Raw genomic sequence first — 24,865 nt, forward strand, 5'->3', positions numbered from 1 at the left:
CAAACTCAATATATTCATGTTTGACTTGTCTAGTTTCTTACTTGTAGAATCTTTTACATGTCTGTTGAAGAACAAGTAATTGCTGAATGTCTTCAAGTGTATATTCAAATATCTTGACTAACAACTCATTTGGCAAATGTTGCATATGAAATAAAATAAAACAAAAAAACAAAAAAGAGAGAGAAAGAGAAAGAGAAAAAATGGTCTTATTTATATGTGACTCTTTGAACGAAACTCCGAGATTAAGCCATGATCCGCCTAAAAGGTTCCTAACAAAGCAGAATACTGTTTAATTTCCATTTTTATTTCGTCCAAAATAGGTAAGAAGAGCATCTGGAAATCAATTTTGATTCGTCCAGAAAGAAACTAACATCGTCTGAATCCAAAGTAGAAATACTGTAGATATTTATGAAAATTTCTTTTTTCTTTTCTTCCTTATGAGTGATAAACAAGGTTTTGCAGTTCCTTCCTTACCCGCTTCAAAAAGAAAGCCGGAACAAGAACAAGAAGAACAAGTACGTCCTCAGCCACCTGTACTTCAATACGAAACACCTTCTTGGAGTGCACCTCCTTCGTTTCCTTACCGTCTTGAAGTACTCAAAAATGGTGCAAGCATTGAAACTATTCAAGGCCCCAAAAAGGAATATGTGACCATTGGTCGCTTACCTCTTTGCGATATTCAGATGGAACATCCTTCTGTCTCGCGATACCAAGCCATCATTCAATTTGATCATGATGGAGACGCCTATCTGTATGATATGCAGAGTGCTCATGGTACTCGTCTCAATAAAAAGCCTGTGCCTGCTCGAGAACATGTTCCCTTGAAACCCGGGGATCAAATTCGGTTTGGTGAGAGTACCCGTATCTGTATTTTCGATTCAGAGAAACCGTATGATCCAGAAACAGAGGCAGAAGAGAGAAGAAAAAAGGCTTTACGAGAACGAATTGCTCAAGCCAATGGTCAGCCTGAAGAAGAAGAAGTGGATCAAGGTATCACATGGGGATTTGCAGAAGATGCTCAAGAAGAAGACGATGATGATCAAGATGATATAAGTGAAAACACAATAGAAGATATCAAGGCTAATTTAAACAAGTCCTCTGGTGATGCTGATCTATTGACTGTAGAAGCGCAGAAACAAGCATTTGAAGATGCTAAAAGACGCAGAGAAGATATAGAACTCATGTACAATGATGATAGTGATGAAGAACTCTATGATAAGACATGTAAGGTTCCAACTATCATGACAACTTATTAACAAGGCTTATTATAGCACGCAAAAAGAAAAAGAAAGAAGAAAAAGCAGATACACATGATGATTTAGTGAGAAAACAAAACGAAGCTGAACAAAAAATACAACAACTCGAACAAGAAATAGCAGATAGAAAACAAAGAGATGCAGACAATAAGGCCAATGCACAAGCAGAAGAAGAAGATTTAGACATGTTTATGAAGAATCTGTCCAAGAAACCTCTGCAGAATGAAAAATCCATGTTTTTACTTCAAAAAGAATTGAGTCAATTGAAAAAGGTAGTATCTTGATCTATATTTTATTATTCACATTCTATAGGATCATGAGCGTCTAGTTAAACTCGTCAAACTAACAAAACCATCCCATATTCTCTAAAGTAAATTATGCTCTCTTAAATATTCTAAAGCCATCCAACACGTCTGCACAGAAGGAAGCATCATTTCTGCTCGAGTAATAAATTGTTTGAGATCAGGAATAGGTACATGATGCACTACTTGAATGTATTCTTCTGCATCACGTTCCATAGGTGTATCGTCTTTGATAGGATTCAAGCAAAGGTAAGGAATAAATCTGTTTCTGCCCCATTTGAGTTCACTAATACCATCAGGCGAGTGATCTTGAGGCAATAAATTGATCCATTCGCCTTGCTTTAGTTGAGCTTCTTCAGAGAGCTCATGTTGAGCAGCTTGTAAGATATTTTGATGCTTTCTTCTATCAAAGGATCCTGCTACACATGTATATTTCTTTGCTCTTGTTATCACTCAACATCAGACGAGGTCTACTTACCATTTCATTTGTGCCTTGAGCATATTCTTTTAATATCGAGGTTGTTTTCTATACGCGTTATAGACATGAAAATGATCAAATATAACTTACTGTCTTTGTATCAAACGTAAAGACAACAACAAACGTAGGATAAGGTGTGTTGTGTCCAACCACATCCCACTCGACTACTCGACCATCATCAAACTGTGTTTTACGATTCCAAACAGTAATAAACCTATGCTCTGTATAAGCCATCAAAATTATTTATCAATCATCACCTTTTATGACTTATTTCTTCTGATAAAACAGTAGCTGCAGTTCCTTTTGTATTGATAGAATATTCAGACATGAATAAAATAAAATATAAAAAAAAGTGTGCGTATGTTCATGTACGACCTAAACATCTTTTTGGTTACGCCCAGACCAGCCTTTTTTTTTTTTTTTTGTTCTCGTTACTCCTTAACACCCAAAAAAAAAAAAGAGACCCTCCTTTTTTTCTTTCTTTCTTTCTTTCTTTCTCTTTTTATTATTGTTATTGTTATTATTGTTTTTTAAATATCATGTCCAACTCTTTATCAAGTGTAAGTACAGACAATGCTGAGCTATAAAACTATTGAAATCTAAAACAAGAAAGTCTCTGTTTAATGAGGACTTTTTGAATGAACAAGAAAGAAACAATCAATTCACAACCAACTGGACAACTGGTTTTCATCATCCAGCTGAAATCATGCCACAAGATTCTTTGGTAACCCCACATCCTAATTATGCGCCCATACGACGAAACTCAGCTACTGCAGGATTACCATGGTTTCCTCTTCACCCAAGCGAAGAACCCAGTTCATTTTACCGTGAACATCGATCCATGTCTTACTCATTCAGTACACAGGACGCGTTTGTCAATCCTGTTGTTCTAGACACCATCATGCAAGAAGAAGAAGACGAAGTAGACATGAAAGAAAGAACACGATCTAAATCCACGGCGGCTATCATGAGCAATATCTGGAATCCTTCATTCAAACAACAAGACGATAACCAAAAATGGGTGCATCCGACCACAACAAGTACGCATAGTCGAGTTGTTGGTAGTGGTCGTCGTCTTTCACTTGCACCATCCATGTTAAATCAAATGCATGTGATAAACGATGATCTTACTGAAAGAATGCGACGATTTTCATTGGCACCTACTCACAGTCTTGGTTTAGAAAAGTGAGTTTCAATTTTTTATGTATATGTATTGATTGTGTGTTGTTTTAGTTCTGTCCTGGATCCTCCTAGGCAACCTTCTACCAGTTCATCTGTAAACCAAAGAAGGCATTCTCTTGCAGGTCCAACGATTTCTACTGCAAACACAAACCATCAAGATTTTCTTGTGTCTGAATTAGCAGTCAGAGAAAGGCTCGAATCCAATAAATCCTTTATAGAAAACACGATCAAGACAGATGACTTAGGCAAAGGCACTCGTCTTGATGCTGATATCATGCAAGACGCCATATTTTATGTGGTTGAATTCAAAGGTGGAAGGTCTGATGTGTATTATTGTCATACCACCATAACCACACAAACCATCAGTAACACTGATCTAGTGATTGTAGAAGCAGACCGAGGCCGTGATTTAGGTAAAGTAACGATGGAAAATATCAGCAGACAACAGTTGGAACAATACTATACACAGCTTAAACATCACAATCACTCCGAAGATCAAGAAGAGCCTATAGAAAACAAGAAATATTTACCCACTGAAATATATATCAAACGTATCTTTAGAAAGGCAAGACCTGATGAAATCACTCTATTGATGGCCAAGGGTCAAGATGAGTCTAAGGCACTGATGGTCTGTCAATCCAAAATTAAACAAAGAAAGTTGAATATGCAAGTTGTAGATGCAGAATACCAATGGTTTGTCTTGTTTAGACTGACTTTATTCTTAATCATTGCCTATGTTAGGGACAGACGCAAATTGACCTTTTATTTTGTGGCTGAGAAAAGAGTAGATTTTCGTGAATTAGTACGTGAGCTATTTAAGCTTTATAAAACCCGTATTTGGATGCAAGTAGAGTACAGTATTTTATGCTTGCTAATACTTATTTTATAGGTGTGCTGTAAGCTCTATCGTCCATTTGAAATAAATAATTTAAATTCCGTTCTCTTTTCATTGGTTATTAAATAATGTTTCCTTGATAATATATATATATATATATAATTTTTCTTTCTTTCCTTTCTTTCTTTTTTCTTTACAAAAAAAAAAGATAAAATCAACTTGTAGTTTCACCCTTTTTTTTTATACTATATTATATAGTAAAAGAGAGTCATGCAAAACATATCCAACACAAGCTCAAAAGAAACAAATAGAAACCTTCACTTGAGCGACTTGAAAAAAGGCAGTGTACTTGCCAACACAGCTGCTTTGTCACCTAAAACACCACCTGCTGTCACGGCTGCTCTTTTATCAGACTCTCTTTTCCCACCTAGAAAACCAAAGATGGATGATACTGCTTCTCAGCATGGTGAGGATGAATCGGAGGATGAAGAAGGTAATAAGCGAAAAGAAGATCCTTTAGCTACTCAGGTCTGGAGACTTTATACAAAAGCAAAAGATACGTTACCTAATGGTTCACGATTGGAGAATTTGACATGGCGTATGATGGCAATGACATTGAATAAAAAGAAAAAAGCAGAAACAGAAGCAGCAGCAGCAGCAACAACAGCAACAACAGAAGAAGAGGAAGAAGAAGAGGAAGATGATGTCATGGAAGAAAACATCACAAGTATGTCTCCTCCTCCTCCTGATGATACAACCACTTTTTTATCTTCATCTGCTCCACCTTATATGTTGGATTTCATGACAATGGGTCAGCAACATTTTTTTCAACAACAGCCATTCCCCCAACAACAACAACAACAACAACAACAACAACAACAACAACAACAACAACATCAAGTCTTTCATCACCCTCCTATTATACAAGAACAGAAAAGGAATGTGATGGTCTATGGCTCTACAAGGGCATCTACGCCTGCTAATTTACATATGACCAGTTTAAACAACACCTTCAAAAGCAATGCCAGTAGTAGCAACAATAGTACGACCACTAGTAGTAGTCACCTGAACCATGTAAGTCAATCTAAAGTTGATCCACTGGTATTGATACTGTCTAGAACGTGTTTGGAAGCATGTATGGTGCAAACAGTATAACCATTCCAGCAGATATGGATATCACCGACGATTATCGCACGAATGATGCCAATCTATCGCCACTCTCTAGCGCCTCTTCATTCCAACCCTCCACGTCTATCGAATCGAATCAATTTAACAGTTATTTCAGTCAATCCGTCCCTAGTTATCATCATAATTTCCAACAAAACTATGCAACAAGTCCTGGTGGTTTGTTTCCTCAATTAGGCTCTACTTTACCAGAGTCTCAACAACAGCAATTCTTTGCTGCCACACCTACAGAAAATACACCTTCTCCTGCTGCTTATTCACCCCTCACAACAAACAATGCAGGTGCATTGAGTTTTGAGGATTTGCTGACCATGTATTATGTGAATGGAAGTTCTACAGCACAAACAACACAGGCCACATCCAATGCAGCCATAGCAGCAGCAGCAGCAACAGCCGTGGCGGTTGCAGGCACACCGCCCTCTGCATCGAACCCGATGGCCATTGGTCATTTACCACCCAATCCAAGTTTTTCATTACCCCAGCAACGATCTCAAGGTAAAAGGATAAAACCCCCCCCCCCAGTGAAAGACATGTTTGACTCATCTTGTATTCTAGATGGCTTAGTGTCACCCAACGGACAATCTCCTCCTCTTACAACATCATTTAATAATAACAGTACGCTATCAAGACTGGCTAAAAACAATGAAGATCAATCTAATTCATCGATAGTCGGATCCCCAATCCTCCAGAAAAATACTTGTCCGAACAACCATCAAGATAAGCAATCAGAAGAAACTCCTATCACAGTCAAGAAAGAAAGCAGTACCAACGCCAATACAAAATGTACCAATTGTGAGACGACCACGACTCCTCTATGGCGTCGTAATCCAGAAGGTCAGCCTTTATGTAATGCCTGTGGTCTGTTCCTCAAGTTACACGGTGTAGTGCGTCCCTTAAGTCTAAAGACAGATGTTATCAAGAAAAGAAACCGAAGTGGTAATTCAAACACAACAGTGGCTGCTCAAAAAGTAAATGGGATCAGTCCAATCAGTACAACACCAACCACCAACACAAATAGTATGAGTGGAAAAAAGCCTAATACATTCTTACAAGCAAGTCCTGTCAACAACACAACGTATAAAAGACAATCGATAGGAAGTGGTATGGTCAATATTGCACCTACAAGTACACCATCACCTGCATCCACACCCGCTGTACAACAACAACAACAGAGTAGTGGAGGAGGATCTGGTGGTAGACCTATCACATTTACCACATCTCGATGGGGTACACAAGCCATTACAAAACGTCAAAGAAGACATTCTATTGATGAAAATAAGCCACAACAACAACAACAGCAACAACAAATTTTACCTCAACCACAACCTCAACAAGGTGTATTTCGTATTGGTTCTGTTAATACACAACAATATCCTCCTTCTAATTCTTCTTCTTCATAGATTGAAATAGTTGCACATATAGTAGATTTTTTTTTCTCTCTTTTATATATACAATAAATATTATTTTGCAATAATTTCAACCAATTTACAAAAAGCAAGTTGATCTGCATCTTTTTTACGCTTAGCTATACCATTTGTCTTGATAAACACCTGAGAATCAAACTTGGATTTCAATACTACTTCCACTGTAAACAAAGGAGCATGACTAGGACCCATTTGTTCAGATTTGACTTTACAAAATACTTTATCTTGATTCTGAACAATCAAGGACATGAATATACTCTTGCATTGACCAGGTGAACTGAGTGATTGATGCAGTAAACGTTGATGATTGTCAAATATCTTTTTGAAATAGATCAAGACTTTCTCATTTAATTCAAGTGGTTTGGGAGTGGCTAAAATGTTATTGGTTTGTGTTTGGATACGTTGTTCTTGAGGACTGATTTGTTCAGGAATCAAAGGCTGAAGACTGATCCTGTGATTCAAAGTAGACTGACGAGGTGAAGGTTGTTTGATGGTACTTAATAAGCTGACACTCTCTGCTTCTAAATCTGGCTCTTGTTTGATATGAGGTTCGCTTCTTTCTGTCAGTTGTGGTGGTTTATTGTCTCTTGTGCGTTTCTTTTTATTTGGACTTTCATCAGACATGTTGACATCTTCGTTATCCTCTGTGCCTTCTCCTAATAATAAATCAGATAATAACTGGATTGAATCTTGGTAGTCATTTGGATTGATATGCATATGATTAGTATCATTGGTTGACCAGTTGACAGGTTGATTTTTTGACTTGGCCTTTGATTGTGGTGGTGTAGGTGTAGCAGGCTCAGGATAAGGAAATTCATCAGCCACCACATAGTCTTCTTTAGGAATAGGTAAAGGATAGACCACAGAACTATCTTGTGGACTAGCGACTTGCATGAGTTGTTCATAGACATTGGGATGCTTTTCAAAATAATTCAGGATGTCTTTGCAAGCCAGTGCCTTGGCCTTCTGCTTTTTATAAGCGATGCGTGTATGTGAAAAGATACAGCCTGAGCTTGCCAGACGACCCTTGACAGTGACTTGAAATTGCACATTATCTTCTAACGTGGCAAAACTGTATTCCACATCGCCTTGTATTGTAGCGATCAAATTGTTCAGTTCCCAAATGGGGTTTTTAAAAGCAAAGGCTGTCTTGAGTTGTAAATGGATGACTTGAACCACAGCTGCTTCAATGAACTTTTCGACAACAGCAATACCATAAAAGCGATACAAGATACCAATGATATGATCAATCGTGTTGTGAAGATAGGGTGCCATGACATGTTCCTTCAGTTGGTATTGTTGTGAGACAATCTTGTATAGTTTACTGATATCATGGGACTTTCTTAACAAGGCTTCTAATACAGCATCTTCAAATTCTGAAAAGTGCTTGACGAGTAAGTTACTGATAGCAAATTGACGCGCCTGAATGCCTGTAAAGTTGTATTTCTAACCACAAGTGAGTTGTCTTTTTTTTTTTTTTTTTTATACCTGTTCTGCCAATTGTTCTGTGTTGCCTGAAAAAAGTGCCAAAAGCAAAGGATAAGACTGTGTCAAGTCTAAAGGACTCTCTGGACTAACAGAAAGAGTTGAGAATATATTTGTAAGGTAAGTTAGAAAGCGATGTGCATCTGCCATGTTGAAACACGAAAAGTAAAATTAAAAAAAAAAAAAAATATATTTACTATTTATACTAACCATTTATCTTATGGGTCTATGCAAGTTTTATCTTTCTTAGCCTTGAACATACATGTGTTTGTATCTTCATTACAATTATCATATTTCAAGATGGACATTTTCCCCTTTGTGTTCTTGTCTCTTGAACATTTTGAGTGCTATAGTTATTCTTAGAATAAGCAAATATGCATAAAACAAAGACACAAGCTCATAATTGATTACTTGCATCAAATGAAGTAGATAAACATTATTCTAGGATAAATAAAGTGACATAACACTTTTGCTTATAACATGTAATAAAACTCAAGAGATAATAGAAACCACAAGACAACTTGAGTAGTACGTTTTTTTTCTAAATCTCTCTCTCTAAAATGTTTAAAAAGACATTGTATTCATCATATTGGTTTGATGTTTGATCAAGAACTTTTATGCAAAATAAACAGGTGGAGATAACTTGAATATGTTATATAAGCAGTACTTTCCTTGTTAAGCAAGAAAAGCAAGTCACAGTCTAAACTTCTTTCCTTACAAAATCTTGTATAATGTACAGTGCTTCCAACAAGCAATGTCGCAGCCAATCAGAATCGATGCCGCTGGCCAATCAAAATTAATTTCATATTTTCAGAAATAGAAATCGTTATTTTTAGAAGCCATGTCGCCTGCTTAGTAGTTTTTTTTCTTCATCAATACTTTACAATTTAACATGAGTACAATATTTTTATATGAAGATGGGCATGGAAGGGTTGTTGATGAGAATGGCGACCCTGAGCCTATGGACTACATTGTTGATCAGAATGAATTTATTGTTGAGACAATTGCTACACATACTGAGTACTTGAAAACTACGGCCTCCAGTGAATCATCTCTGACTTGCCCAATGTCGATAGAAAAGACAAAAGACAAAGATATCCGTATGAAGGAAGCAAACACGAAACGAGATTATGTGCGTTATACTGTTCAGGATAAAGCTAGGTTTTTTGATCTGAAGATCGAAAAGTGCGTCAGCTGCAGCGAAGCAGTTGGGTATTCACATTCGAACAGCGCAGAGATGGATTAACCAGTATAATGTGTGTCTTGATAGTATTTTTGAGAGTTGTAAAAAAGTAGGTCGTAAGTGCATCTTAACCGAAGAGCATGAAACGACTGCTATCAACTTCATTGATGCTAATCCCTCTGCTACTATTGTTGAAGTGACCGAGCATTTATCGACGCAATTTCATGACCTTAAAGTCTCACGCAGCACTGTCTATAACTTTATGAGAAGTGAATGTAACCTTTCGTTGAAGAAAGCAGATTTTCATTCTATTGAGAGAAACAGTTCGGCAAAGATTGAGGAACGACACGATTGGGTTTGCAAATGGGAGAATACCGACATGAATTTCCTGACGAATTGCATGTTTCTTGACGAGTCTGCGTTTGATATTAATATGAAACGCTCACGAGCTTGGTCAAAAAAAGGTTCTCGTGCCATTGTTACCAGACCCACTACGAGAGCGCTATCTCCGCTTCAGGTTTGATTGCAGTTGGCGTGAAAAAACCAAGACCTGTTAAGAAGAGAAAAGCTGATGGATATATAAGCTCAGGAACTGTCACATGCCACTACATCAGTTTCTTGAAAACGACTCTCGATGAAACGGACAAGCATTTACATATGAAAGGCCATTCTATAGTCATGGATAATGCACCCATTCACACACATGAAAACATAAAGAAGTATATTGAGTATCGAGGATACAAATGTGTGTATCTTCCTACTTACTCTCCTGAGCTTAACCCAATAGAACAATTCTGGGCAGTGGCAAAGAGTAAGGTTAAGCGCCATAGGTTTTTGCAGGAAGACACTTTATCAAAAAGAATTACAGAAGCCTGCAAAAGTATGGAGAAAAGTCACTTCAAAGGCTTTGTTTCGCATTCTTACAAGTGCTGGGATAAATGTCGAAACAAGGAGCCTATGTAATGGCATCGAAAACCACACCAGAAGCCAATAACACAGCGATTAAAAAAAAAGGTAAGCTACAATCAGATCAGCAACAAACAATTTTAACTTTATTATATATATATATTTTTATGTAGGTCATACAACATTGACAAGTATTTTTAAGAGCACCAAGTGTAGGACACTTGATAAAGAGGTTGGACGCTTGAGAAAGAGGTTGGACACTACAGAAAAGAGGTTGGACACTTGAGAAAGAGGTTGGACACTACAGAAAAGAGGTTGGACACTACAGAAAAGAGGTTGGACACTTGAGAAAGAGGTTGGACACTACAGAAAAGAGGTTGGACACTACAGAAAAGAGATTGGACGCTACAGAAAAGAGGTTGGACGCTTCAAAAAAGAGGTTGGACACTACAGAAAAGAGGTTGGACACTACAGAAAAGAGGTTGGACACTTCAGAAAAGAGATTGGACACTTCAGAAAAGAGGTTGGACACTTGATAAAGAGATTGGACACTTCAGAAAAGAGGTTGGACACTTCAGAAAAGAGGTTGGACACTACAGAAAAGAGGTTGGACACTACAGAAAAGAGATTGGACACTTCAGAAAAGAGGTTGGACACTACAGAAAAGAGGTTGGACGCTTCAAAAAAGAGGTTGGACACTACAGAAAAGAGATTGGACGCTTGAGAAAGAGGTTGGACACTACAGAAAAGAGGTTGGACACTTGATAAAGAGGTTGGACGCTACAGAAAAGAGGTTGGACGCTTCAAAAAAGAGGTTGGACACTACAGAAAAGAGGTTGGACGCTTGAGAAAGAGATTGGACGCTTCAAAAAAGAGGTTGGACACTACAGAAAAGAGATTGGACACTTCAGAAAAGAGATTGGACGCTTGAGAAAGAGATTGGACGCTTCAAAAAAGAGGTTGGACACTACAGAAAAGAGATTGGACACTTCAGAAAAGAGGTTGGACACTTCAGAAAAGAGGTTGGACACTACAGAAAAGAGGTTGGACGCTTCAAAAAAGAGGTTGGACACTACAGAAAAGAGATTGGACGCTTGAGAAAGAGGTTGGACACTACAGAAAAGAGGTTGGACACTTGATAAAGAGGTTGGACGCTACAGAAAAGAGGTTGGACGCTTCAAAAAAGAGGTTGGACACTACAGAAAAGAGGTTGGACGCTTGAGAAAGAGATTGGACGCTTCAAAAAAGAGGTTGGACACTACAGAAAAGAGATTGGACACTTCAGAAAAGAGGTTGGACACTTCAGAAAAGAGGTTGGACACTACAGAAAAGAGGTTGGACGCTTCAAAAAAGAGGTTGGACACTACAGAAAAGAGATTGGACGCTTGAGAAAGAGGTTGGACACTACAGAAAAGAGGTTGGACACTTGATAAAGAGGTTGGACGCTACAGAAAAGAGGTTGGACGCTTCAAAAAAGAGGTTGGACACTTCAGAAAAGAGATTGGACACTTCAGAAAAGAGATTGGACACTACAGAAAAGAGGTTGGACACTTCAGAAAAGAGGTTGGACACTTGATAAAGAGATTGGGCACTTCAGAAAAGAGGTTGGATACTTCAGAAAAGAGGTTGGACACTTCAGAAAAGAGATTGGACACTTCAGAAAAGAGATTGGACACTTCAGAAAAGAGGTTGGACACTACAGAAAAGAGATTGGACACTTCAGAAAAGAGGTTGGACACTTGATAAAGAGATTGGACGCTTCAGAAAAGAGATTGGACACTTCAGAAAAGAGGTTGGACACTACAGAAAAGAGGTTGGACGCTTGAGAAAGAGATTGGACGCTTGAGAAAAGAGGTTGGACACTACAGAAAAGAGATTGGACACTTCAGAAAAGAGATTGGACACTTCAGAAAAGAGATTGGACACTACAGAAAAGAGGTTGGACACTTCAGAAAAGAGATTGGGCACTTCAGAAAAGAGGTTGGATACTTCAGAAAAGAGGTTGGACACTTCAGAAAAGAGATTGGACACTTCAGAAAAGAGATTGGACACTTCAGAAAAGAGGTTGGACACTACAGAAAAGAGATTGGACACTTCAGAAAAGAGGTTGGACACTTGATAAAGAGATTGGACGCTTCAGAAAAGAGGTTGGACACTTCAGAAAAGAGGTTGGACACTACAGAAAAGAGGTTGGACACTACAGAAAAGAGGTTGGACACTACAGAAAAGAGATTGGACACTTGATAAAGAGGTTGGACGCTACAGAAAAGAGGTTGGACGCTTCAAAAAAGAGGTTGGACACTACAGAAAAGAGATTGGACGCTTGAGAAAGAGGTTGGACACTACAGAAAAGAGGTTGGACACTTGATAAAGAGGTTGGACGCTACAGAAAAGAGGTTGGACGCTTCAAAAAAGAGGTTGGACACTACAGAAAAGAGGTTGGACGCTTGAGAAAGAGATTGGACACTTCAGAAAAGAGGTTGGACACTACAGAAAAGAGATTGGACACTTCAGAAAAGAGGTTGGACGCTTGAGAAAGAGGTTGGACGCTTCAGAAAAGAGGTTGGACACTTCAGAAAAGAGGTTGGACGCTTCAAAAAAGAGGTTGGACACTACAGAAAAGAGATTGGACGCTTGAGAAAGAGGTTGGACACTACAGAAAAGAGGTTGGACACTTGATAAAGAGGTTGGACGCTACAGAAAAGAGGTTGGACGCTTCAAAAAAGAGGTTGGACACTACAGAAAAGAGGTTGGACACTACAGAAAAGAGGTTGGACACTTCAGAAAAGAGGTTGGACACTACAGAAAAGAGGTTGGACGCTTCAAAAAAGAGGTTGGACACTACAGAAAAGAGGTTGGACGCTTCAAAAAAGAGGTTGGACACTACAGAAAAGAGGTTGGACGCTTGAGAAAGAGATTGGACACTTCAGAAAAGAGATTGGACACTTCAGAAAAGAGGTTGGACACTACAGAAAAGAGATTGGACACTACAGAAAAGAGATTGGACACTTCAGAAAAGAGGTTGGACACTTGATAAAGAGATTGGACGCTTCAGAAAAGAGGTTGGACACTTCAGAAAAGAGATTGGACGCTTGAGAAAGAGGTTGGACGCTTGAGAAAGAGGTTGGACACTACAGAAAAGAGGTTGGACACTACAGAAAAGAGATTGGACACTTCAGAAAAGAGGTTGGACACTACAGAAAAGAGATTGGACACTTCAGAAAAGAGGTTGGACGCTTCAAAAAAGAGGTTGGACACTACAGAAAAGAGATTGGACGCTTGAGAAAGAGGTTGGACACTACAGAAAAGAGGTTGGACACTTGATAAAGAGGTTGGACGCTACAGAAAAGAGGTTGGACGCTTCAAAAAAGAGGTTGGACACTACAGAAAAGAGATTGGACACTTCAGAAAAGAGGTTGGACACTACAGAAAAGAGGTTGGACGCTTCAAAAAAGAGGTTGGACACTACAGAAAAGAGGTTGGACGCTTCAAAAAAGAGGTTGGACACTACAGAAAAGAGGTTGGACGCTTGAGAAAGAGATTGGACACTTGAGAAAAGAGGTTGGACACTACAGAAAAGAGATTGGACGCTTCAGAAAAGAGGTTGGACACTTCAGAAAAGAGATTGGACGCTTGAGAAAGAGGTTGGACGCTTGAGAAAGAGGTTGGACACTACAGAAAAGAGGTTGGACACTACAGAAAAGAGGTTGGACACTACAGAAAAGAGGTTGGACACTTGAGAAAGAGGTTGGAAGCTTGAGAAAGAGGTTGGAAGCTTGAGAAAAGAGGTTGGACACTACAGAAAAGAGGTTGGACACTTCAAAAAAGAGATTGGACACTTCAGAAAAGAGGTTGGACGCTTGAGAAAAGAGGTTGGACGCTTGAGAAAAGAGGTTGGACGCTTCAACTGCGCGCAAATGATGGGAGAAATCTGGCAGTTCATGTTCATAGCATCGTGGACAGTTGTGTTTTTTTTATACACATACGCCATGGATGATGAGTAGACATCGCTCTCATTCAAATTGAAACTGATGTTATTGACCAATCAAAATTAATTTTGTATTTTCTCGATTATTTTTTAGTTGCTTGGAAATAAGCAATTCGTGTGATCTCTTTCCTTTTTTTTCAGTTGTAATTCTCTTGCCCTGAAAATGTTAACTTTAGGTCAAGCTTCCTGTCTTGTTCTTGGATACAAACCCAATGATCCAGAAGAGAGAAAAAAGGCAAAAGAACATCTAGAAAAAAGTGGCTTAATTGCAGTACACATACGTAATCACGATCCTTTTCAACCGATGGCCATTGGTATCAATGTACACGAGCGAGATCCCTTCAAATTCATAAGTTATCCCGATTCTCCAACAATGCCACCTACAGATTTACCTGATAACATTGATGATCACGATGGCAACGACAATAACGGCAATAACGACGATAGCAACAACAGTGGCAGCGACGATAGCAACAACAGTGGCAGCGACGATAGCAACAACAGTGGCAGCGACGATAGCAACAGCAGCATCTATAAAAACAATAATAGCAACAACGGTAGCAAAGACAGGTCTAAAAAACGGAAGCTTGATGACACGGTTATACCATTCTGCAAGGATCGTCTGCTGAACCTTATGAAAGAAATTGCCACTGATGAAAATCCTTTGAACGACAAGTGTTATTCCAAACAATTCCTAACTGCAAAAGATCAATACCAGCTAATGTGCAGTGTGTTCCCGCATCTTAAAAATCATTGTAGCGTATATCAACTTCAATATTGGATTGGACAGGCAAAGATCTGGGGAAAATCAACACGCTCACGAAAAAATCAGCGAGAACTTGGACGAAACTTATGGGTGGTTGATGAACAGCTAAGGGGTAAAATCACTTCACTAAATTTTGGGTTTCCATATTTTAACAATCTATTCTGTAGCGTTCGTGACGGATACTTCTGACTCGGTCAAGGCATACTGGAAATATTTACAACATGATACCAAATACATAACAATTGGATACGCACGTAAATCGCCAACTGACGAAACAAAAGAATCACGAATACGTTTATTACAGTTAATGGTGAACAAACTATACTTCCGCGGAAAGTGCGAAGAAGTATTCGTGAGCCCAATTTGCAAAGCAGACCAACCAATATTAGAAAGAGACTCGCCAAAGCAGGATGATTTACTGCTGCATTTAAAAGGATCCCATGGCGATATCTCAGGTACATCAAGGTTCAGTATAATAGCTATAATAACTGAAGATTTCCTATAGATTTAGTTGCACGCGTCCATTTCAGCCAAAAACCTTTCCGCCTTGTCATCATTGACTACGCCGGGCTTTCAACGTCACCAAATGATATTAGGATTTTTTTGAAGTAAGTCGAAAAGAATACTGATTGCAGTAAGTTTTTTCATGCTAATTAATTTGAATACTAGACAATGCAGCAATATCAAGGAAATTGTTGTAGACCATGGCTCTTCGTTTGAGATTTTATCACGTTTTGATCTTTTGAAAAATATGGATCTGGAAAAATTTAAATGTCGACATGCCAACGTTAAACGATCAAAGTAATTTTTTTTTTCGTGCTAATGGTTTGTCAAATAAAAAACGAAAAAGAAGTTGTTTATTGCAAGTTTATTTTCCCTTTTTTTTTTTTAAAAAAAAAAATAAAGTGCTTATGCCGAAGTAATCCAATTTGATAATGTAATGACAGATTGATCTTTAGGGAATTTGAAAAGAATACAATTAGGTCGCTCTCATTGAAAAGATGGCGTATGTTATTTTGAATGAGAGCGACCATTTTTCGATTCAATGGCTACTTTTCATCCATGGCGTGTATGTATAAAAAACACAACTCTCCACGATGCTATGAACATGAACTGCCAGATTTCTCCCATCATTTGCGCGCAGTTGAAGCGTCCAACCTCTTTTCTGAAGTGTCCAACCTCTTTTCTGAAGTGTCCAACCTCTTTTCTGTAGCGTCCAACCTCTTTTCTGAAGTGTCCAACCTCTTTTCTGAAGTGTCCAACCTCTTTTCTGTAGCGTCCAACCTCTTTTCTGAAGTGTCCAACCTCTTTTCTCAAGCGTCCAACCTCTTTTCTGAAGTGTCCAATCTCTTTTCTGTAGTGTCCAACCTCTTTTCTGTAGTGTCCAACCTCTTTTCTCAAGCGTCCAACCTCTTTTCTGTAGTGTCCAACCTCTTTTCTGAAGTGTCCAATCTCTTTTCTGTAGCGTCCAACCTCTTTTCTGAAGTGTCCAATCTCTTTTCTGTAGTGTCCAACCTCTTTTCTGAAGTGTCCAACCTCTTTTCTGAAGTGTCCAACCTCTTTTCTGAAGTGTCCAACCTCTTTTCTGTAGCGTCCAACCTCTTTTCTGTAGTGTCCGACCTCTTTTCTGAAGTGTCCAACCTCTTTTCTCAAGCGTCCAACCTCTTTTCTGAAGTGTCCAATCTCTTTTCTGTAGTGTCCAACCTCTTTTCTGAAGTGTCCAACCTCTTTTCTGAAGTGTCCAACCTCTTTTCTGAAGTGTCCAATCTCTTTATCAAGTGTCCAACCTCTTTTCTGAAGTGTCCAATCTCTTTTCTGTAGTGTCCAACCTCTTTTCTGAAGTGTCCAATCTCTTTTCTGAAGTGTCCAATCTCTTTTTTGAAGCGTCCAACCTCTTTTCTGTAGTGTCCAACCTCTTTTCTGAAGTGTCCAACCTCTTTTCTCAAGCGTCCAACCTCTTTTCTGTAGTGTCCAACCTCTTTCTCAAGCGTCCAACCTCTTTCTCAAGCGTCCAATCTCTTTTCTGTAGCGTCCAACCTCTTTATCAAGTGTCCAATCTCTTTTCTGTAGTGTCCAACCTCTTTTTTGAAGCGTCCAACCTCTTTTCTGTAGTGTCCAACCTCTTTTCTGAAGTGTCCAACCTCTTTTCTGAAGTGTCCAACCTCTTTTATGTAGTGTCCAACCTCTTTTCTCAAGTGTCCAACCTCTTTTCTCAAGCGTCCAACCTCTTTTCTGTAGTGTCCAACCTCTTTTCTCAAGTGTCCAACCTCTTTTCTCAAGCGTCCAACATCTTTTCTGAAGTGTCCAATCTCTTTCTCAAGCGTCCAACCTCTTTATCAAGTGTCCTACACTTGGTGCTCTTAAAAATACTTGTCAATGTTGTATGACCTACATATAAAAATTGTACACTGGGACATGAAAATATAAATTTGGTTTTCCTAACGTTGCTCATATGTATACCAATAAGTTTGTTATGGTTTTTGTACCATTAGATGTAGAATCAAAAATCTTAGAACTTTTGTTATTACTTCTTTATAGCTTTGTTGCTTGTTTTCTAGGTTATGTAAAGTTTTTTTTTTTTGCCAAAAGGGGAAAAAATTACTTTTCATGCTGTATCTGCTGTGACTTGTATTTTCTGTCAACTACGACATGCATACGCGCGTGTATTTAATATGTCAATTGAACCGTGTCTCTCCCTCTCTCTCTCTCTCTCTCTCTCTCTCTCTCTCTCTCTCTCTCTCTCTCTCTCTCTCTCTTTCTTTCTTTTTATATTTATCCATGACGTGCTCTCACTTGGAATCTGCTTCTTTTAACCCTCCTTCTGTTTATACAAAAGTACATAAAGAAGAATGTACGCAGTGCTTTGATAGTCAGGTAAAGCTCAATTCAGATTATATGCAAAACTCACACCGAATGTTATAGGATGTTCCTGAAGGTATTGATGTCTGTCTTACTTGTTTTAATGGTGGTTGTTTGGATCCTACAAGACATCATGCCTATACACACTATCAACGAACAGGCCACTCACTTGCTGTGAATATCCGACGCATCTTAGTAGAACAACCCAGTAACAAAAGAGTAATGTGTCTACATGTGCACACATACACTAATACATCTATTAGAGTGATGGCGGTGCTGACGGTACTACGCCTCCTCCTCCCAAAATCACCAAACTGGCTATCTCTGTTGAAGATCAAGAACCTGTCTATGAATACCATACACAAGTACGCTGTCATGCTTGTCAAACTATCGAGCCTAAAGAACAATGGCCATCCAAGGTAATGATATAAACATGTGTGTGTATATATGCGTACATATATATATAAACTAAATCTTGGTCAGTTAACTACAGCAGTCGATGCTGTCTTGAATGCCATGTCTTCCGCTAAACAATCTGAAGTCCAATCTTGGGAAGAAGTTATCACGCCTTGTGAACACACGTTATGTCTTGCTCAAGAAGCCCCCAAGAAACTGGATCATCAAGAGTTAGCCCATTGTGCAGACTGCGACTTGAACCAAAACCTATGGCTCTGTCTTGTTTGTGGTAATCTCGGTTGTGGTCGTAAACAATACGATGGATCAGGCGGCAATAACCATGCCATTGAACATTTTGAAAAGACAGGCCATGGTGTCAATGTCAAGCTGGGCACGATCACAGCAGAAGGTACAGCCGATATTTACTGTTATAGCTGTGACGATGCTCGTCTTGATGAGAATTTGGCTACTCATTTAGCCAACTGGGGTATTCAAGTAGCTCAACAGACCAAGACTGAAAAGAGCATGACAGAACTACAGCTTGAACAAAACCTCAAGTTTGATTTCAGCATGACCACAGAAGATGGTAAGCAACTTGAACCTCGATTTGGTCCTGGCTATACGGGTCTCAAAAACTTGGGCAACAGTTGTTATATGGCCAGCGTACTTCAGTCTGTCTTTAATATCCCTGCGTTTCAAGAGAGATATGGTAAACAATTAGAAGACCATGCTAAAGTATGTACTCAAGCAGACCCTGCATCATGTTGGTCTTGCCAGTTACATAAATTAGCAGATGGATTGTTATCCGGTCGTTACTCTCAACCTATCACCAATGCAACCCAAGATGGCATTGCACCTGGTATGTTTAAGGCATTGGTAGGTAAAGGACATGCTGAATTCTCTACGATGCGTCAACAAGATGCCTTTGAATTCTTCCAATATCTCTACAAAAACATTCAGCAAAAAGAACATGCTCAAGGACCCACTCAACCCACAGATGTATTTGACTTTATGCTAGAACAACGCATTCAATGTGACACCTGTAAAAAAGTACGGTACCAAAAAGACCCCACCAACAGTATCTCTGTCAGTGTGCCTGCTAAACCCACACAAGATGGTTATGAGCCTGTTGATTTTACTGAATTGATGGATACCTTTGTCAAGCCAGAAGTTGTGGATGGATACCAATGCCCTCAATGTCAGACAAAGACAACAGCCTATCGATCTGTCAAGTTCAGCACATTTCCTCAAGTGTTGGTCATCAATCCCCGTCGATTTGCCTTTGTGGATTGGGTGCCTCAGAAACTCAATATTCCACTTCAATTCCCTGACAAGGTCAACCTGGACAACTACATGGGCACAGGTCTTTTACCTGGAGAAGAGCCCTTACCAGAAGAAGAACCCAATCAAGAGCCTGCATTTAATCAGACTGATTTAGATCAATTGCAAGCCATGGGTTTCTCTGAGAACAGATGTAAGCGAGCACTGATGAATACAGGACACCAAGGTGCTGAAGTGGCTATGGCTTGGATGTTTGAACACATGGAAGATCCTGATATTGATGGACCCCTTGAAGACACAACTGCTGTTGATGATAGTCAAATCCAAACATTACAAGATATGGGATTTACTGCAGCACAGGCTAAAAAGGCTTTAAGTGAGACTAACAATGATACTGAAAGAGCCTTAGATTGGTTATTCAGTCATCCTGAAGATCAAGGTCAAGAAGGAGAAGAACAACAACAACAAGAGCCAAAGCGTATAGGCGGTAAGTAAGCAGCAATCAGTGTACATTAATTTACCATTTGATATAGACACCCATGCTCCTTTCAACTATCGATTGGATTCTTTTATTTCTCATAAGGGTACTTCAATTCATTGTGGCCATTATGTTGCTCATGTATTCAAGAATGATGATGAATGGGCTTTATTCAATGATAACAAGGTGGCTGTTACACCTCATCCACCTAAGGGTGAAGCCTATCTTTACTTTTTAAAAAGGCAATAAAAGATGTTTATTCTATTGTGTACATGGGTCTATGAAGAGTAGGTATCATGGGGAACACAGTGAGATACTATCAATACATATAAGTATGATTCCTAAAACGAGCACGAATTACTTACCAACACAATCCACCCTAAAATACCAAATAATGTGCCTGATGCTATCTCAAAATGACCATGGAAATAAACACCTGTCATCATCAACATCACCCACCAAAGACCCAACAAGGCCAATACAGCCACTACAGCAGCATATTGTAGTCTATCCCGTCTCTTCATGGTCAACAAGGGTTGTGCATTATAAAATAACCAAGACAACTCTTCCCATAGAAACAGACTGGCATGAATCAACAAAACACAGTGCCCAGATACATCATGACCACCTGTCCATTGTCCACCGAGTTTCCTGCATACCTGCTGTTCTACTACATTGGCAAGTCGTGCATCCGTTTCGACATTCTGTAAAAGAGAAGTACATTTGCCTCCTGTCAATACATAGACACGATCAATAAAACTAGGACCCAATAGCCATTGCGTCATAAGATACCAATACAATGTCACTAGTGTATAACGAGCACAACCTGATACAAATGCTTGTGTATTCTTCAGTCGTTTTGAAGCTACTAAATACAGATAACTGAAATACACCACAGTCACCCAAAACCAACCAATCTTGACAAAGAAAACATTAAAGATATTACGTTTGTTGGAGAAATAACTTGGACGTGGATCACCAAATTCAGAAAATAAGAAAGCAAAGAGTATAGTCAGTGGATAAAGTATTGAAATATATATTTGATGTAATTGAAGGTGTTTCTTTAGAAAGTCCATATTGTGCAGAAGAAAACACTAAATAAATAAAAAAAAAAAAAAAAAAAAAAAAAAAAAAAAAAAAAAAGAGAAAAAACTACGTCTATCTTAAATCATTCAATGACCGCATAAAATAGAATGGGGAAAATAGTTTATCCACAATAGGCGTGTCAATGCATCATTTGTTATTCATCTTCAGACATCGCTTCAGTATCAGACACTTCTTCATATACTTCTTCTTCCTCCTCTTCCTCTTCTTCTTCTTTATCAAGCGAACTAGATGCATCTTGAAATTCCTCCTCCTCGTCTTCTTCTTCACTACTATCTTCTTCATTAAACCTTAATGTCTTTTGATCATCATTTCTTTCATATTGACTCCAACCATCATCTTCATCACTATCATCAAATAACCTCACAAATCCATCTTGTTCTTCCTTTTCTCTTTTTTCTTCTTTTGTAATGGTTGGTTGTTGTTGCTGTTGTTGCTGTTGTTGTTGTTGTTGTTGCATCTTTTCTTTCTTGGCCAATCGTTGTGCATGAAAATAGGCTGTATTGACCCAACTGCCTAATCGAATAATACCCGACTGTTTCTTACTTTTAGCTACATGAGGCAATCGACAATTGGCATTGGAACATTGACCTGTTTCTGCAAATTCAGGACATACATGCACATGCTTTTCATCACAATCAAGTCCTTTGGGACAATATCCTTCCATAGCGAATGCTCTACAGACAGGCGCATCTTGACTGACACAGACATGAGGAAAGATACAGTTCACACTTGCACAACGTCCCTTTTGAAAATGAACACAGTGAGGCATGATATGAGGATTGGGTGTATGAGATAATCGACAGATGGGTTTCGTACATTTGTTCTGCAGAAATCGAGGACAAATAGCACGCCGTGTAGGATCATGGACAAATGGACATTGAGTTGCTTTAGGGCATTTACCATACCGAGTATAGAACCCACAATAACGCTTTTTTTTAGGACGAAGGGTATTCTTTAACACAAGAGAAGAAGGGCCATGACGCACATAGCCTTCTGGTTCACGAGTATAGACAAGATTACCATTGCGTTGATGTAATTTGCGCTTGATAAGTGGATGCTTGTCTCGTTGTCTATTTTTTTTTTTAGCGAGTGTCATAGTTATGTTTTTAGTATCTTACCTTTTCATAGTACGTCGCACAAGGACTTTGGGTACATGTGTATGAGCATGATTGTCCAGGTCTTTTCGAATCAGTTTCTTGCCTTTGACAATAAAATCAACACCATTGATGGACACTTGCTTCTTTCCTGTGATAGGATCCACACGATGTGTTGTCGTGCTGTTGTTTTTCTTATCAAGCACCCAAGTGCGATGTTGACTGGTCTTGGGTGGATATGGTGCATGCGTATTAATTTTGGTTGGAGGAGGTCGAGTATAAATCTTATTGTTGTTATTGGTATAATGAGAGCTTGTATTATTTAGTGTCATGTTGCCTCGTCCTCTGCCTCTTGGTATAAATCCTCCTCGAGTGTGTGGGTAGCTATTGTTGACTATATTACGTTGTTGTTGGATCGCACTGCTTAGCTTAGCAATACGATCGAGCATTTCTTGATTCGTAGACATGGTGTTTGAGAAAAGAGAAGAAAAAAAAAGAAGCTTTTTTTTTTTGGCATTTTGTTAGCAGTCACTTTACTTATGCTGTTCTTGTGTCATCATCTTCATTTAACAAAGTCTAGATGATAGACTTCTGACTTCTTTTGCAATATGTATATATACATATATATATATATAGAGAATGATATACATAATGAATAGAGTCTATGCGTATTATTAAAAGAAAGAAAGAACCTAATGCCAAGCTTAGATTCTCTGCCTCCTTTTTATTCTTATCTTTTATGCCGTCAATTCAAACCACGCTTATGATCTCTTCTTTTCTTTTTTTAGTTCTAGTATGGGTAATTCTTTATCAAACAAGTTGAATAAATACAACTTGGATAGCACTCATCAACAAGATGTACCCGTACGTCCCAAAGAAGTACTTGTAAAAGAAGAAATAGTTAGAAAAGAAGAGGCAATTGGAAAAGAAGAAACATTTAGAAAAGGAGCCATTGGAAAAGAAGAATATTTAGTCAAGACAATTGAATGGAAAGATAAGCCAGTCCAGATTATTACACAGAATGGTAAGCATCATCTCTTATCCATCATCCAACTTGTCATCTAGAGAATGGTCCCTGTCCTCTTGTGGCTATATGTAATGTGTTGTTCTTACGTGGTGATATCGAGATTAGACCACCCGATAGAGAGTCTGTCACTTTTGAGTATTTAGTCGATCGATTAGGTGATTATCTATTAAACCATGTACCTTTAGAAGACACCACTAAGAAACCCAAGGTAATGACAGTTTGATACATCTTTTTTAACCGAGCATATAGGCACCTTTGGAAAGACAGACAACTTCTGAATGTGTCTTGACCTATCGTCATCATCTAGATACAGCCCTTCAGATTCTCCCCCATCTACAGCGTGGATTAGATGTGAATGTCTGGTTTGATGATATTCGTGGATTTGAACCCACAGCTGAATCAGCCATGTTTGATCTGTTCCAAGTTGATTTGGTGCATGGTTGGGTTGTGGATCCACAAGATACAGAAACATACCGTGTCTTGAGCAAGAGTCGATCCTACAACCAAACAGTAGAAAAGATAGTCCAGGCTAATGAAATGACCAACGCTAGCTCAGAAGAAGAACAAAAGATGCATGAAGGATTTATTGCGTCTGAATTCTTAAAAGAGACAGCTACTCAATTGACTTATTATGGACTCTCTCTTTTGTTGGATGCAATACCTTATGATAGTCTATGTGTCTTGTTTCGAAATAACCATGTAAAGTAATATGATAACAAAATGGTAATAACACACATTAGTTTTCTACTCTTTATAGACATCCAACATCGGGATTGTATATGTTGGTGACAGATGCAGGACTTGTGTCTGAAGGATCTGTAGTCTGGGAAAGCTTGAATGATATTGATCAAGGTTCTTCTGCTTTCTTTAACAGTCAATTTATACCCTCTGGTTTAGAGTAAGTGAGATATAGAACAAGGTACAGTCATGTTAATCTAAACAGTCGATTTCTATAACCTCATTTTAATATGGTGAAAGAGGTTCTTTATTTAAGCATAAAATAAGTATCTTTGGTAACATGTAGTATAATATAATGATGATTCCAAATGATAAACTTCTTCTTCTTCTTGTTCTAAATTGGTACTACTGTTTATTTAGATTTATTAAAATATCCTTTTGATGTACGTGTAGTACTTTGACTCAAGGTGTGCTACCTCTACTTTAATGCAAGTGCTAAACATCCTGTCTGTGATGGCAATACCAGAACAAGCTAGTATTAAAATTGGATCTATTGCTAAATAAAGAAATATTTATAAAGTGATAAATTAGATTGGCAGACATACATCTATTGTTTCGAGCATCTAGAGCACCCTTGTTCTGTTGAAGAGAAGAATGAAAAGATGATCAAAAGATCAACAAAGAGTAGTTTGATATGTAACAATCCTGAATGTTGTGTCTCTGTCGAACTACCAAGTCTCGGGATGCCCTCTCATCTCTTGCTAATAGGTCTATCTGGCTTAACCTTGTGTGTTTTCGGGATACCTATACCCTCACTTCTCCCAGAATCAAATCAGTCAATATGACACTGACAAGTTCAAGACTCAGACATCCGTCCTTCTGAAAGAAGAGAAGAATAGCCAATTGCAATGCAATGAAGGAACAATTAGGTAGGATTTCATCCAATCTCTAACTT

General features: G+C 38.6%; 14 protein-coding genes across 14 annotated transcripts; 8 read left to right on the plus strand and 6 right to left on the minus strand.

The window, feature by feature from the left end:
• Nucleotides 1-437: 437 nt before the first annotated feature.
• Nucleotides 438-1,625, plus strand: B0P05DRAFT_576181 (SMAD/FHA domain-containing protein; the record flags this gene model as incomplete). The annotated part of the gene is made up of 3 exons (XM_051581687.1): nt 438-1,224; nt 1,272-1,528; nt 1,569-1,625. 3 exons carry the CDS (start codon nt 438-440, stop codon nt 1,623-1,625), a joined length of 1,101 nt encoding a protein of 366 aa, XP_051429366.1.
• Nucleotides 1,622-2,364, minus strand: B0P05DRAFT_592485 (uncharacterized protein; the record flags this gene model as incomplete). The annotated part of the gene is made up of 4 exons (XM_051582996.1): nt 1,622-1,993; nt 2,037-2,084; nt 2,127-2,250; nt 2,294-2,364. 4 exons carry the CDS (start codon nt 2,362-2,364, stop codon nt 1,622-1,624), a joined length of 615 nt encoding a protein of 204 aa, XP_051429367.1.
• Nucleotides 2,365-2,481: 117 nt separating this feature from the next.
• On the plus strand, nt 2,482-4,167 carry B0P05DRAFT_565238 (PSP1 C-terminal conserved region-domain-containing protein). Its single transcript, XM_051580932.1, has 4 exons — nt 2,482-3,221; nt 3,270-3,911; nt 3,960-4,061; nt 4,108-4,167. The coding sequence occupies exons 1-4, from the start codon at nt 2,743-2,745 to the stop codon at nt 4,139-4,141; spliced, it is 1,257 nt and encodes a 418-aa protein (XP_051429368.1). The 5' UTR covers nt 2,482-2,742; the 3' UTR covers nt 4,142-4,167.
• A 156-nt stretch (nt 4,168-4,323) lies between these two features.
• Nucleotides 4,324-6,638, plus strand: B0P05DRAFT_576183 (uncharacterized protein; the record flags this gene model as incomplete). The annotated part of the gene is made up of 3 exons (XM_051581688.1): nt 4,324-5,127; nt 5,172-5,733; nt 5,794-6,638. 3 exons carry the CDS (start codon nt 4,324-4,326, stop codon nt 6,636-6,638), a joined length of 2,211 nt encoding a protein of 736 aa, XP_051429369.1.
• Nucleotides 6,639-6,661: 23 nt separating this feature from the next.
• Nucleotides 6,662-8,751, minus strand: B0P05DRAFT_565247 (uncharacterized protein). Its single transcript, XM_051580933.1, has 2 exons — nt 8,151-8,751; nt 6,662-8,108 (listed from the first exon to the last, which is right to left on the minus strand). The coding sequence occupies exons 1-2, from the start codon at nt 8,295-8,297 to the stop codon at nt 6,699-6,701; spliced, it is 1,557 nt and encodes a 518-aa protein (XP_051429370.1). The 5' UTR covers nt 8,298-8,751; the 3' UTR covers nt 6,662-6,698.
• A 13-nt stretch (nt 8,752-8,764) lies between these two features.
• On the plus strand, nt 8,765-9,853 carry B0P05DRAFT_642167 (uncharacterized protein; the record flags this gene model as incomplete). The annotated part of the gene is made up of 2 exons (XM_051583797.1): nt 8,765-9,359; nt 9,418-9,853. Exons 1-2 carry the CDS (start codon nt 9,040-9,042, stop codon nt 9,851-9,853), a joined length of 756 nt encoding a protein of 251 aa, XP_051429371.1. The 5' UTR covers nt 8,765-9,039.
• A 1,588-nt stretch (nt 9,854-11,441) lies between these two features.
• Nucleotides 11,442-13,145, plus strand: B0P05DRAFT_519671 (uncharacterized protein; the record flags this gene model as incomplete). The annotated part of the gene is made up of 8 exons (XM_051575745.1): nt 11,442-11,570; nt 11,737-11,757; nt 11,820-11,986; nt 12,196-12,334; nt 12,461-12,478; nt 12,499-12,508; nt 12,695-12,819; nt 12,965-13,145. Coding segments are annotated over 8 exons (789 nt in total), but the record flags the coding sequence as incomplete, so codon positions are not given.
• An 837-nt stretch (nt 13,146-13,982) lies between these two features.
• On the minus strand, nt 13,983-14,320 carry B0P05DRAFT_565253 (uncharacterized protein). The gene has a single exon (XM_051580934.1). The coding sequence runs from the start codon at nt 14,225-14,227 to the stop codon at nt 14,033-14,035; it is 195 nt and encodes a 64-aa protein (XP_051429373.1). The 5' UTR covers nt 14,228-14,320; the 3' UTR covers nt 13,983-14,032.
• Nucleotides 14,321-15,854, plus strand: B0P05DRAFT_565257 (uncharacterized protein). Its single transcript, XM_051580935.1, has 4 exons — nt 14,321-15,102; nt 15,158-15,445; nt 15,496-15,598; nt 15,660-15,854. The coding sequence occupies exons 1-4, from the start codon at nt 14,388-14,390 to the stop codon at nt 15,793-15,795; spliced, it is 1,242 nt and encodes a 413-aa protein (XP_051429374.1). The 5' UTR covers nt 14,321-14,387; the 3' UTR covers nt 15,796-15,854.
• Nucleotides 15,855-16,387: 533 nt separating this feature from the next.
• Nucleotides 16,388-17,219, minus strand: B0P05DRAFT_519683 (uncharacterized protein; the record flags this gene model as incomplete). The annotated part of the gene is made up of 4 exons (XM_051575746.1): nt 16,388-16,553; nt 16,640-16,715; nt 16,778-16,861; nt 17,069-17,219. Coding segments are annotated over 4 exons (477 nt in total), but the record flags the coding sequence as incomplete, so codon positions are not given.
• Nucleotides 17,220-17,734: 515 nt separating this feature from the next.
• On the plus strand, nt 17,735-20,259 carry B0P05DRAFT_565260 (uncharacterized protein). The gene is made up of 5 exons (XM_051580936.1): nt 17,735-17,864; nt 17,913-18,068; nt 18,113-18,268; nt 18,333-20,013; nt 20,060-20,259. Exons 1-5 carry the CDS (start codon nt 17,769-17,771, stop codon nt 20,251-20,253), a joined length of 2,283 nt encoding a protein of 760 aa, XP_051429376.1. The 5' UTR covers nt 17,735-17,768; the 3' UTR covers nt 20,254-20,259.
• Nucleotide 20,260: 1 nt separating this feature from the next.
• Nucleotides 20,261-20,789, minus strand: B0P05DRAFT_481276 (Fat storage-inducing transmembrane protein; the record flags this gene model as incomplete). The annotated part of the gene is made up of 2 exons (XM_051575169.1): nt 20,261-20,320; nt 20,370-20,789. The coding sequence occupies 2 exons, from the start codon at nt 20,787-20,789 to the stop codon at nt 20,261-20,263; spliced, it is 480 nt and encodes a 159-aa protein (XP_051429377.1).
• A 455-nt stretch (nt 20,790-21,244) lies between these two features.
• On the minus strand, nt 21,245-22,654 carry B0P05DRAFT_481302 (uncharacterized protein; the record flags this gene model as incomplete). Its single annotated transcript, XM_051575173.1, has 2 exons — nt 21,245-22,181; nt 22,230-22,654. The coding sequence occupies 2 exons, from the start codon at nt 22,652-22,654 to the stop codon at nt 21,245-21,247; spliced, it is 1,362 nt and encodes a 453-aa protein (XP_051429378.1).
• Nucleotides 22,655-22,812: 158 nt separating this feature from the next.
• On the plus strand, nt 22,813-24,548 carry B0P05DRAFT_565268 (uncharacterized protein). Its single transcript, XM_051580937.1, has 4 exons — nt 22,813-23,229; nt 23,271-23,440; nt 23,482-23,931; nt 23,973-24,548. The coding sequence occupies exons 1-4, from the start codon at nt 23,001-23,003 to the stop codon at nt 24,132-24,134; spliced, it is 1,011 nt and encodes a 336-aa protein (XP_051429379.1). The 5' UTR covers nt 22,813-23,000; the 3' UTR covers nt 24,135-24,548.
• Nucleotides 24,549-24,865: the final 317 nt, after the last annotated feature.

This window comes from Gilbertella persicaria (assembly GCF_025201335.1).
Source record: "Gilbertella persicaria strain CBS 190.32 chromosome Unknown B0P05scaffold_79, whole genome shotgun sequence".
NCBI classification, from domain to species: domain Eukaryota; kingdom Fungi; phylum Mucoromycota; class Mucoromycetes; order Mucorales; family Choanephoraceae; genus Gilbertella; species Gilbertella persicaria.